We start from the raw sequence: 12,048 nt of genomic DNA, 5'->3' as shown, positions 1-12,048 counted from the left end.
TTGTGTTAGTCCTGGGGTAAGATCTGTTGCCCGAAGGCCTAGGTCGAGGACTGCATCAATTTCTTACCAAGGTACTGACAATATAACTATTGCCCTCATCCCCATTTGATGGTTGATCTGTAAACAAGAATAGCATATCCTAGTGGTAATGTCAGGGGAGGGATATTTAATTATCTTCTTGGGAGAGATTGAAACAATCAGCCAGGGTGAGGGGGATAGCCGATAATATATTATAGGCCAGTAGTTAATATAAATAACCTCATATTTGGAAAGTTCCCATTTTACATATATTAAAAAAGTAAAAGCAGCAAGAGTACAAGAGTTTAGCTGAGAGAGAGAGAGAGAGAGAGAGAGAGAGAGAGAGAGAAGAGAGAGAGAGAGAGAGAGGAGAGAGGGAGAGAGAGGACAGAGAAAGAGAGTTCATATTAGTTAGACAAACAGTTAAAGTCTGTTCTCTACCTGGGGTAAAGAAAAAACTGCATTTTGCATGTAGTTTATACACTATCCATCGGAATGAGAGCTCAGTTTAGATAGTGTCACATTTCACAAAAAAGTTACAATAGGATCAGACAAAATGCAAATTTTGGGTAAGCCTATATACTTCTCTAAAACAGACCTAAAACTAAGTCATTGTTATGTTGGAGAAAGGAACAAAGAGTACATGTTTAGCAGAAAAAGTCAGAGAGAGAGAGAGAGAGAGAGAGAGGGGTGAACATACATCTGTTTGATAGAGAAATAGACACAGAAAATTGGCATATATGTGGGTAGGACTGGGAGAAATGTCTGAAAATACTAAATATCTAAGAGATAGAGAGAGAGGGAGTGAGAGAGATTAATGAAGAATGTGAGAGAAAGTGAGACAAAGATAGAAAAAGTACATGTTGATCAGAAAACTCAAAGAGAGAGATAGAAAGAGAAACAAACAGAAAGTACATATTATGGAGAGAGAGATAGAGAGAGAGAGAGAGAGAGAGGGGGGGTATGCACATACGTCTCATTGAGAGGGAAATAATACTCCAAAGGCAGGGAATACATGTTGGAAAGACTGGAATAAAGAACACTTCTATTTCTTTAACAGAGAATGTCTGAAAATAGTAAACATTTGAGAGAGAGGGAGAGAGATAATGTATAATGAAGAATAACAGAGATAGAGAGAGCAAGAGAACATGTTTGCTAGAAAAGTGAATGAAAGAGAGAGGGAGAAAGTACATATTTTGGAGAGAGAGTCAGAGAGTAGGAGAAAAAGAGCATGAGTACATGTTAAACAAATGATAGAGAGAGAGAGATAGAGAGAGAGAGAGAAAGAGAGAGAGGGTGAACATACATCTGTATGATAGAGAAATAGACACAGAAAGCTGGCATATATGTGGGTTGGACTGGGAGAAAGAGATGTGTATTTCCTTGAGAATGTCTGAAAATACTAAATATCTAAGAGAGAGAGAGAGAAAGAGAGAGAGAAAGAAAGAGAGATAGCTTAATGAAGAATGTAAGAGATAGTAAGACAAAGAGAGCAATATACATGTTGTTCAGGAAAGGGCATTAGAGAAAAAAGAGAGAAAGAGAAAGTACATATTTTGGAGAGAGAGATAGTGGTAGAGTGAGAGAAAGAGCAAGAGTACATGTAAAACAGTGACTGTTACACACAGAGAGAAAGAGAGAGAAAGAGAGAATGTTAAATGAAGAATCATGTCAGAGATAGAGATATATAGAGAGACTAAGAGAGCAAGAGTACATGTTGATCAGAAAGTGGAATGAGAGAGAGATAGAGAAAGAAAGAGAAAGTACATATTAAGGAGAGAGAGAGAGATAGGAGAGAGAGAGAATGTTCAAAGAAGAATGTCAGAAAATCAAATAGTAAAACAAAGAGAGAAAGAGTACATGTTGGTCAGGAAAGGGAATTAGAGACAGAAAGAAAGAGAAAAAAAGAGATGACATATTTTGGAGAGAGAAAAAGAGAGAGAGAGAGTACGAGTACATGTTAAACAGTGCATGTTAGAGAGAGAGAGAGAGAGAGAGAGAGAGAGAGAGAGAGAGAGAGAGAGAGAGAGAGATGTTTAATGAAGAATGTCAGAGATAATGAAAACAAGAGTACACGTTGCTCAGGAAGGAGAAATAGAGACAGAAAGTACATATTTTGTTGAGAGAGAGAGAGAGAGAGAGTGAGAGTGAGAGAAAGTTAAGAAGTGAATTTATAGAAAGAGAGAGAGAGAGAGGGAGAAAGAGAGAGAGTATGCATGATACAGATAGAGAGGGAGAAAGTCACCAATGTTTAGCAGAAAATGTCAAAAAGAATTTTTTCAAAGTTTTAACCAAAAAAAATTATCTTTTCAATGGTCGAGTGTTTTTATTATCTGATGATAATAGACCATTAGTTATCTATGAATCAAAATATATTGTTATTTCAAAATAAAGTATGGTTTAAATTGATATATTCCTTACACTCAAAATGATATTATATAATGCATGTAATGATATTGTATAAATTAATTATAAAATAATTTTGAACGAATGTGGTTGACATAATTCTAAAACACTTTATTTTTATTTAACAGGTTGTGATTCAAAGATATAGACATGTACACAGCAAGCTCCACATATAGTACTCATAAGTGTTCTAAGTGTCCGGGGGACACAGAGTACCATTGTGTATCGTGTCCATGTGATCTGTGTTCCCAGTGTAAAGAGAACCATGTAAAAGATCTCCAAACAATAGACCATGATGTTGTGTCACACCGTGATAAAATCAACTACATCCCAACACAAGAGATCTGTGTGAGACATCCTAGCCATGTTTATATAAAGTACTGTGCACCTTGTCAAGTTCCTGTGTGTGATTCTTGTTCAGAGGACCAATCGCACCGATTTAGAAGTTTTCTCTATGGCCAAGGACAGCATGAAATACTGGATATACAAATAGCCTATAAAACAAAGCGACAACAACACAGAGGAACCATTCACACCATCAGAAGTGAGGCTCTCTTTTACAGACCTGTTCTCATGCCACGAATGAAAACTGATTTCAAAACCTGTCGCACAGAATTCTCCCTCTATCAATCAGAGATGTTAACAAAGGCCCAGACACTGAAGAATATCATTAACAAAGTGAGAAAAGATTTCATGAAAAATGTGTTTTGTGATTTTGATTTCAAACACAGATGTTTAAAACAGATGATAGAAATGAACAGACATATTGTCAGCCTTCAGGAATATGAACTCAGATATGTACAGCCAGAATTCACATTCAGTGCACTAAAATTCCTCTCTTTCATAAAGACAGCCCTCCCCCAGATACATCTTACACTCCACACCAGCCAGCTCTCCATGACTGAGTCACTCAACAAGGAGGATGTGATGGAGTCACTGAGTGCAATCCAAAACACAGAGAGAGGAAACCGACGCGTAGGAAACCAGTGTCTGCTGAAACTGACGCCTGGTGCTGAGTTCCATCAATCTCTCACACTGACAGGTGTTGGTTGTTGTTTACACATTTCCTGTGTGACATCAGACCGGGTCTGGGTAAGTGGTCATAGAAACAATCTCATGTTGACAGACACAACAGGTGTCCCTCTACATCGTGTGGAGGATTCATGTCGTGATTATAATAGAGGATTACACACAGTGAACAGTGAGAGTGAACTGATTTATATAGATAGGAAATATAACATCAAAAAACTGTCAAAGGATATGAAAACAACCACCACATTTATAGAGAGAACAGACTCTACATGGAGACCATGGTGTGTGTACTGGTCCCCGTCCACTGGGGATCTACTGGTCGGGATGTATAACATTGATACAGGGACAGGCAAGGTAACCCGGTACAACCAGAGTGGACAACTCACACAGACCATACAGAACGACACCACAGGACTGGGACTGTATAGTGAACCTAACTATATAACAGAGAACAACAATGGGGATGTCGTGGTGTCTGACTCTATTGGTTTGTCTGGTGCTGTAGTGGTGACAGAGCGTGGAGGAAGACATCGTTTCTCCTACACAGGACCTCCATCAGGATCAGGTCTATGGCCACATGGAATCTGTACTGACCCGCTGTCACACATCCTGGTGTGTGATTATGCAACCAAAACAGTACAGATGCTAGACAGGGACGGTCAGTTCCTGTCACATCTACTGATAAGACCATCAGGGATATTCACACCACAGAGCCTGAGTTATGATGTCAACACTCACCGTCTCTGGGTCGGATCACGGTTACACAACACGGTGGTTATATACAGGTATATCACCAGACAGGACGCTCTGACAGGTAAGTCTGAGTCATTATCACTGTAAATTATATAATATGTAGTCACAAGTCAGACATATATGGGATGTGATCTTTATCATTTGTCAATATAATGTAAGTACATATTTATTTATAAACAATCAACATCACATACTCAAATATAAATACAATACATGTCTGTTGAATAATTGACTCATCAGATATATGTTTTTGTTTCTCAGTAATAAATTAATTAATTTATTAATTATATACATGTATATATGTTTATTATTAATTGATAATGATAATTAATACATTATAACAGACAGACATTCCTGTAACAATCATTATACAAGATGTGATGTTTGTAATCAATCTGTTCCATCTGACTGTTTGTGTCTGATGTTTGTAGATCTGAATCCAGCCACTGCTGATGTGATGGAGTCACTGAGTGAAATCCCAACACCAGGGACAGAAAAACCACAGCAAGGAAACCAGTGTCTGCTGAAACTGATGTCTCCCCCTGAGTTACTTCCCTCTCTCACAGTGACAGGTGTTGATCGTTGTTATCACATTTCCTGTGTGACATCAGACCGGGTCTGGGTCAGTGATGGACACAATCTCATGTTGACAGACACAACAGGTGTCCCTCTACATCGTGTGGAGGATTCATGTAGTGGTTTATATGATAGAGGATTACACACAGTGAACAGTGAGAGTGAACTGATTTATATAGATAGGAATTCTAACATCAACAAACTGTCCAAGGATATGAAAATAACCTCCACATTTATAGAGAGAACAGACTCTACAGGGAGACCACGGTGTGTGTACTGGTCCCCGTCCACTGGGGATCTACTGGTCGGGATGTATAACTATAGGACAGAGACAGGCAAGGTAACCCGGTACAACCAGAGTGGACAACTCACACAATCCATACAGAATGACAACACAGGTATGGGACTGTATAATTTACCTTGCTATATAACAGAGAACAACAATGGGGATGTCGTGGTGTCTGACTTTCGTGCTGTAGTGGTGACAGAGCGTGGAGGAAGACATCGTTTCTCCTACACAGGACATCCATCAGGATCAGGACTATATCCATGTGGAATCTGTACCGACCCGCTGTCACACATCCTGGTGTGTGATGATACAACCAGAACAGTACAGATGATAGACAGTGACGGTCAGTTCCTGTCACATCTACTGATAAGACCATCAGGGATATTCTCACCACACAGCCTGAGTTATGATGTCAACACTCACCATCTCTGGGTCGGATCAGGGGACAACAACACGGTGGTTATATACAGGTATATCACCAGACAGGACGCTCTGACAGGTAAGTCTGAGTCATTATCATTCACGTTAATTAGATATAGATAACTAAGACACACAGTCCGTGTTAATTATCAGTCAATAAGATACATGTAAGACATGTTTATCTGTGTGATTGTTTGTCAATATAAACAGCTCATTGTTACAGGGTTAGCTGTATCTATTTCATTAATTATATGCACAGTCACATGTCATTGTATTTAGTTAATTATAATAAAAGGTCATTGTAAATAATGTAATGAGGCTTGTAATTAGTTATTTGTTACAAGTTAATTAAATTGGTTTAATTAGTTAAATAGATAAATATTAAAGCATGTATCAGTGTTACATGTATCAGTCTAAACTTTTAATTTGTAGAAGTAGCTCTATCATTACATACCATGTATGATATTAATTAATTAACAGCTAATTATTAACTTGTTGTAGATGAACACACACCCTGTGCTGATGAGGAGGCCATGTTCAGATCAACACCAGCCGTAGAATGAAGATAGCTTGGATATTGACAGGTTGTAAATGTTTGTGTACAAATCTAGTCTGCTCTCAAAACCACACATGTTGTTTGTCACTTTGTTCAACATCTGCAGCTGAAATTGAGCTGTGTATAATTCACATGGACTGTAATACTGACTCCTGTTTATTTCACACTTTGTGATCATCCAAACATGGCTGTCTGTTGCTGAGTGTGGAATGTTATACACATTTTACTTTGCTAAAAATGAATTATCATAAACAAAAAATAAATTTTTATATGAAATCTATAAAAACTGGATGTAAAAAAAATTAATGATTAAAATTTGTAATAAATCTTTATCAATTTGAACATTTATGGTTATCATACCCCCGCTCTGAAGGAGAGGGGGTTTATTGTTTTACCCTTGTGTGTCTGTCTGTCTGTCAGAAACAAAAATCTATGTCACATTTTTCTCAACAACTGATCGTTGCCAGTGCTTAAAATGTCAATACACTCTTTGTTTAGGCATGCTATACGTTGGAATATATGTTTGTACCTGTTAAGTGACGACTTTTGTTTATTTTTTGCCTAAATTTTCAAACAAATTTTCGTAAAGAATTTCTCAGCAACTATTGATCGCATATATGCTTCAAATGTTAATACATTCTTTGTTTAGGCATGCCATACGCTCGGATCTATTTTTGTACCCATTGGACATCAACTTCCTGTTTAAGTCGACTTTGCATATTTTGTATATTTACATCAGAGCGGGAGTATTACTAGTGAGCATTGGCTCACAGATATCTGAGTAATATCATGTTGGTGTTGATCATTAACTACATCATTCATTAGTTTGTTCTGTTTTCTGTAGATGGGCAAATTTACCTGACCTTGAAGGGAGAAAATAGAACACCTTCCTTGAAATCCTTACAGAGGAAGACAGAAAACAGACATTGGCTACGTAGACCACTCACTGCAATATGACGTCATTATCTTCAAGTACGCACTGACCCGAGTCACTCAAGTCACCTATTACAATTTGTCTTTATCTGTCATCGTGTGGTGTGTGGCATGCGCTTTTCATTTACAATTTTACATGTTGAACTTCTTCTTGAAAACTACCCGGCCAATTGTTACCATATTTGATGTGAAACATTACTACAATAAGAAGAATTTAGATTGAATATAACTGGATTATCCGCTGAGTGACCCATATCTGGACTTGTTTTAAATATCGCGCCATTATTTGAACCTGTGTTCTGTGTACATGAACTATACAGTAATTACTTGTTAGTTATTGTACTTTCTTATCATTTTATTTCACATTATGTTATGTGTTCAAAGGCTGTGGTCTGTGTACATGAACTATACTGTAATTTAACATAGTAATTTGTCATTTTACATTGATATCAATTGTTTGAACCGAGTTTTCCAAAGGAGAAATTCAGTTATTGAAATGGTGAAAGGGGCACGCCGGCGGGCAGCTGCAAGAAAGGTACCCCTATTGTACTGCAAATCAATTGTACATATATAAGAGATGTGCATAAAACTTGCATTTTTTGTTGTTGTAAATTTATATAAAAAAATACCAGCTGTTGAGCTTGGTCTATTTTACGCAGAATATTGCCTATAGGGTACCCCCATTGTACGGATAACTCTTCATACAGTTTTTAAAATAGGTAGTTGTTGTCTTGTAGATCAATTGTACATATATCAGTGATGTGCATATAACCTGGATTTATATTTTGATTATTTATGTGTACATACACTCTACAGTAATTAGTTGTTATACTCCCTTACATGGCTTATCAATTATATCTTGGTATGAGTGTAGTAAGTTCTCATCTGACAGTATGTATTTAATTCTTTTGAATGTTTTTATAATACCCTGTAATTTAGTGATGGGAAAAAGATGTTACTTAAAATTGGGGCTTATATCTGAGGATTTTTTATTTTTCCTATTTGCAAAGAATAAATTTTGTTTATTGATTAAACATCATATTCAAAGGGGAGTAACTCAAATTTGAGTTCTTCAATTACAAACGAATAAAGAGTTATTCCCCTTTTTGTAATATATTTTAGATAGTTTCATCTTACATCTGGCTGTTGACCCCTGACATGTTTTCTATGAAAGTTAATTGAATTTCAGTAAATATAATTATAAGATTTTTAAAAATGCCCTTAATAAGAAAGTTATTGGTGGATTTAGCACATTTCTTTATATAGATCATGTAAATAGAAAACTTGTGTTTATGTAAATAGTTTTTGAACAATATTGTAACTAAGTTAAAGTGTACTGCTTTTCTTTTCTTCAAAATTTTTTTTTTTCTGTCTATTTACGTTAACCATGAAATACATAATACAAGTATACACATGATTTTTGGTGAGTTGTAGCAAGCTATAGATAGAACTCAATAAATGTGATATTTATTCATAGTTTCGTTTTGTTTCTTAGTAAGACATGCCTGTAATATTTGATACAAAAGAAGAATATGATACAGTAATTTATGTACAAGAACAAGACAATTATTCATCGTGGCGAACCAAATAACTGACAAACCAATCTCCTTTTGGAATCACTATAGTTAGATGTCAATAGAGACTAGTCAACAATAAATTACAAAATAAATTTTCCATCCAAGTACTCAAAGTTGTATCAAGAATTTCATTTTGACTGAAAGGTTTAATTAAGGTCTTCCGTTTCCAACGGAAGACCTTATAGTTTTCGTACGATTTCTTATTATTAAGGTCTTCCGTTTCCAACGGAAGACCTTATAGTTTTCGTACTGTTTCTTATTATTAAGGTCTTCCGTTTCCAACGGAAGACCTTATTGTTTTCGTACTGTTTATTATTATTTTTTTTTTCCAAATTTTGTGCACGCGATTTCTCGAAAACTACTCAACCGATCTGAACAATTTTTTCACAGATGATGGGAAATTATCTGAATTTTATATGTTTTTGAATTTTTTGTCGTCGTCACTTCCGGTCCGGATTTACGGTCGATTTTAAATTTTTTACGACCAATTTTGTGCAGAGTTGATCTCAGAAACTATAAGAGATATGACTTTGAAATTTTCAGGATAGGTAGAGCATGGTTTGAAGTTGTGCACTATTTAGTTGTTTTGCACCAGTGGCGCTATTCCTTGGAGCTCGCTTAGGCACAAAAATGGGGTACAGATTTCGAATCAAAATTTCCATATGTTTTGATCAGTATCTTTTTATCAGTTGATATTTTGACAAGACATATAGAACAAAAGTAGTAGAGAATCAAAAGTTCTATCCAATAAAATCAAGAAATAGGGGCTGGCCCCTTTAATTAGGGACCAAGAGACTCGTAAATTCTATTACGAATAACTTGAAAACGATAAATATTTTGTTATGCATTATAAAAATCAAAGTTGTTGATCTCTACATTATCGGTTTGAAAGAGTCATCGTCAGGCCCATGTCTGACGTAATTAGGGTTTTTATTCTTTATCTTCAAATTTTTTTTTATTTTTTTTTGGGTGGGGGGGGGGGGTAATTTTGAAATTGTATCGATATCTCATGGTATCATTTTATCTAAAAAAAAAAAAAAAAAAATCGGACGGAAGACCTACTCGTTACTCGTAACGAGGTCGTATCTAGTTAAGGTCTTCCGTTTCCAACGGAAGACCTTATTGTTTTCGTACTGTTTATTATTATTTTTTTTTTCCAAATTTTGTGCACGCGATTTCTCGAAAACTACTCAACCGATCTGAACAATTTTTTCACAGATGATGGGAAATTATCTGAATTTTATATGTTTTTGAATTTTTTGTCGTCGTCACTTCCGGTCCGGATTTACGGTCGATTTTGTAATTTTTTACGACCAATTTTGTGCAGAGTTGATCTCAGAAACTATAAGAGATATGACTTTGAAATTTTCAGGATAGGTAGAGCATGGTTTGAAGTTGTGCACTATTTAGTGGTTTTACACCAGTGGCGCTATTCCTTGGAGCTCGCTTAGGCACAAAAATGGGGTACAGATTTCGAATCCAAATTTCCATATGTTTTGATCAGTATCTTTTTATCAGTTGATATTTTGACAAGACATATAGAACAAAAGTAGTAGAGAATCAAAAGTTCTATCCAATAAAATCAAGAAAAAGGGGCTGGCCCCTTTAATTAGGGACCAAGAGACTCGTAAATTCTATTACGAATAACTTGAAAACGATAAATATTTTGTTATGCATTATAAAAATCAAAGTTGTTGATCTCTACATTATCGGTTTGAAAGAGTCATCGTCAGGCCCATGTCTGACGTAATTAGGGTTTTTATTCTTTATCTTCAAATTTTTTTTTTTTGGGGGGGGGGGGTAATTTTGAAATTGTATCGATATCTCATGGTATCATTTTATCTAAAAAAAAAAAATCGGACGGAAGACCTACTCGTTACTCGTAACGAGGTCGTATCTAGTGATACCAAATCCTGCACAATCTTCTACAAAAATCGTTATGTGCATGGCGTTTAAGAGTGGTAGACAATAAGTTGAATAATGTTGTCTGAGGTGGGATTGGAACGCACCTTTGGGTTCGCGCGTACGAATTTCATTGACCATGCAGAGAGTGCAATCAAAACCACTTTATTCATGGACGTGAGAGTGTGTTAATGCCACGGTAAGGACATAAATAGAAAGGTCAGGTCTAAATAATGTTAGTAATTGATTGAACAGTGGGGAACATGTCAGTTTCAAAAGCTGCGATCGGAAAGCAAACCGAAAGTAGAAATCGCGGGTTCAGTTTACACCAACGCAAGGATGTCGATAAACAATAAGTTATGCATTCTGCACATGTATTTCTGCTTTAAAAGTTTTATTCACGTCGTTTACAAGGATAATCTACTGTTTGAATTAAATGGGATTGATATAATTATGCTTGATAAATGAAGAAATGACGAAACACGTAACATGTAAATTTATTCAGTATAAAATCGATGACTGTAATTTTCACAGTTTCAACATTCAGAAATAATGCATATCTTTTCTGATTTAACAAAATACAAAAAATATACCTGCATCTGAATAGTTATACGTTTGCTTACATCCCGTGCACTGTGTACATTTTGATTCCCCGTACAATCAATACGTGCTGTTTGATTTCAGGATTTTAATTATAAATTGTTCATTCTGCTTAAGATTTGGCCGACAATAAGAATGAGGTCCGATGTACATTTACATGAGTTTTTATTTAAAATTGAGTGAAAGGATCGGGAGTTTCAATTGTTTCCCCTACAGATCAAGCCATACACGGCAGCTGAAGATTCAATAGTCATTTTTAGTCGCCTCAAACTCCTAAAAGGTGTCAAAAAGTAACCCCCGGACCACATTTTTTAAATTGTATTCTCTCCTCTGTACAATAAACCGAAAAGATTTTAAAAATCAGATGAATAGTATAAAAGTTACAATTTTTACATTTTTTTTTTTGGGGGGGGGGGGGGTTAGCCCCCTCTAAAACCCTTAATTTTTGGCAGTTTTATTCCCAAGACCCTTTCTAGGTCTGCGCATAACGTTAATCATTATATAGATGAAATATGGAAAGCTTCACTTTTAAACTGTGCGAGAAAACGAAGAACGCGTGATTTCAATATTTTACCTTATTAAGGTCTTCCGTTTCCAACGGAAGACCTTATTGTTTTCGTACTGTTTATTATTATTTTTTTTTTCCAAATTTTGTGCACGCGATTTCTCGAAAACTACTCAACCGATCTGAACAATTTTTTCACAGATGATGGGAAATTATCTGAATTTTATATGTTTTTGAATTTTTTGTCGTCGTCACTTCCGGTCCGGATTTACGGTCGATTTTGTAATTTTTTACGACCAATTTTGTGCAGAGTTGATCTCAGAAACTATAAGAGATATGACTTTGAAATTTTCAGGATAGGTAGAGCATGGTTTGAAGTTGTGCACTATTTAGTGGTTTTACACCAGTGGCGCTATTCCTTGGAGCTCGTTTAGGCACAAAAATGGGGTACAGATTTCGAATCCAAATTTCCATATGTTTT

The 12,048-nt window shown here is 35.9% G+C and overlaps 1 protein-coding gene across 1 annotated transcript in view; it reads left to right on the top strand.

Annotated features, from left to right (window-relative positions):
• The window catches only part of LOC109618161 (uncharacterized), a 451,180-nt gene that overhangs the window by 124,297 nt on the left and 314,835 nt on the right, over nt 1-12,048 (top strand). The window contains exon 8 of the mRNA XM_066087820.1: nt 4,641-5,573. Within this exon, the coding sequence (XP_065943892.1) occupies nt 4,641-5,573 (933 nt within the window). The remainder of the gene's footprint in view (nt 1-4,640; nt 5,574-12,048) is intronic.

Source organism: Magallana gigas, chromosome 1 (genome assembly GCF_963853765.1).
Source record: "Magallana gigas chromosome 1, xbMagGiga1.1, whole genome shotgun sequence".
Classification (NCBI taxonomy): domain Eukaryota; kingdom Metazoa; phylum Mollusca; class Bivalvia; order Ostreida; family Ostreidae; genus Magallana; species Magallana gigas.
The sequence above is the reverse complement of the archived record's forward strand: the minus strand, read 5'-3'. Positions and strand labels throughout refer to the sequence as shown.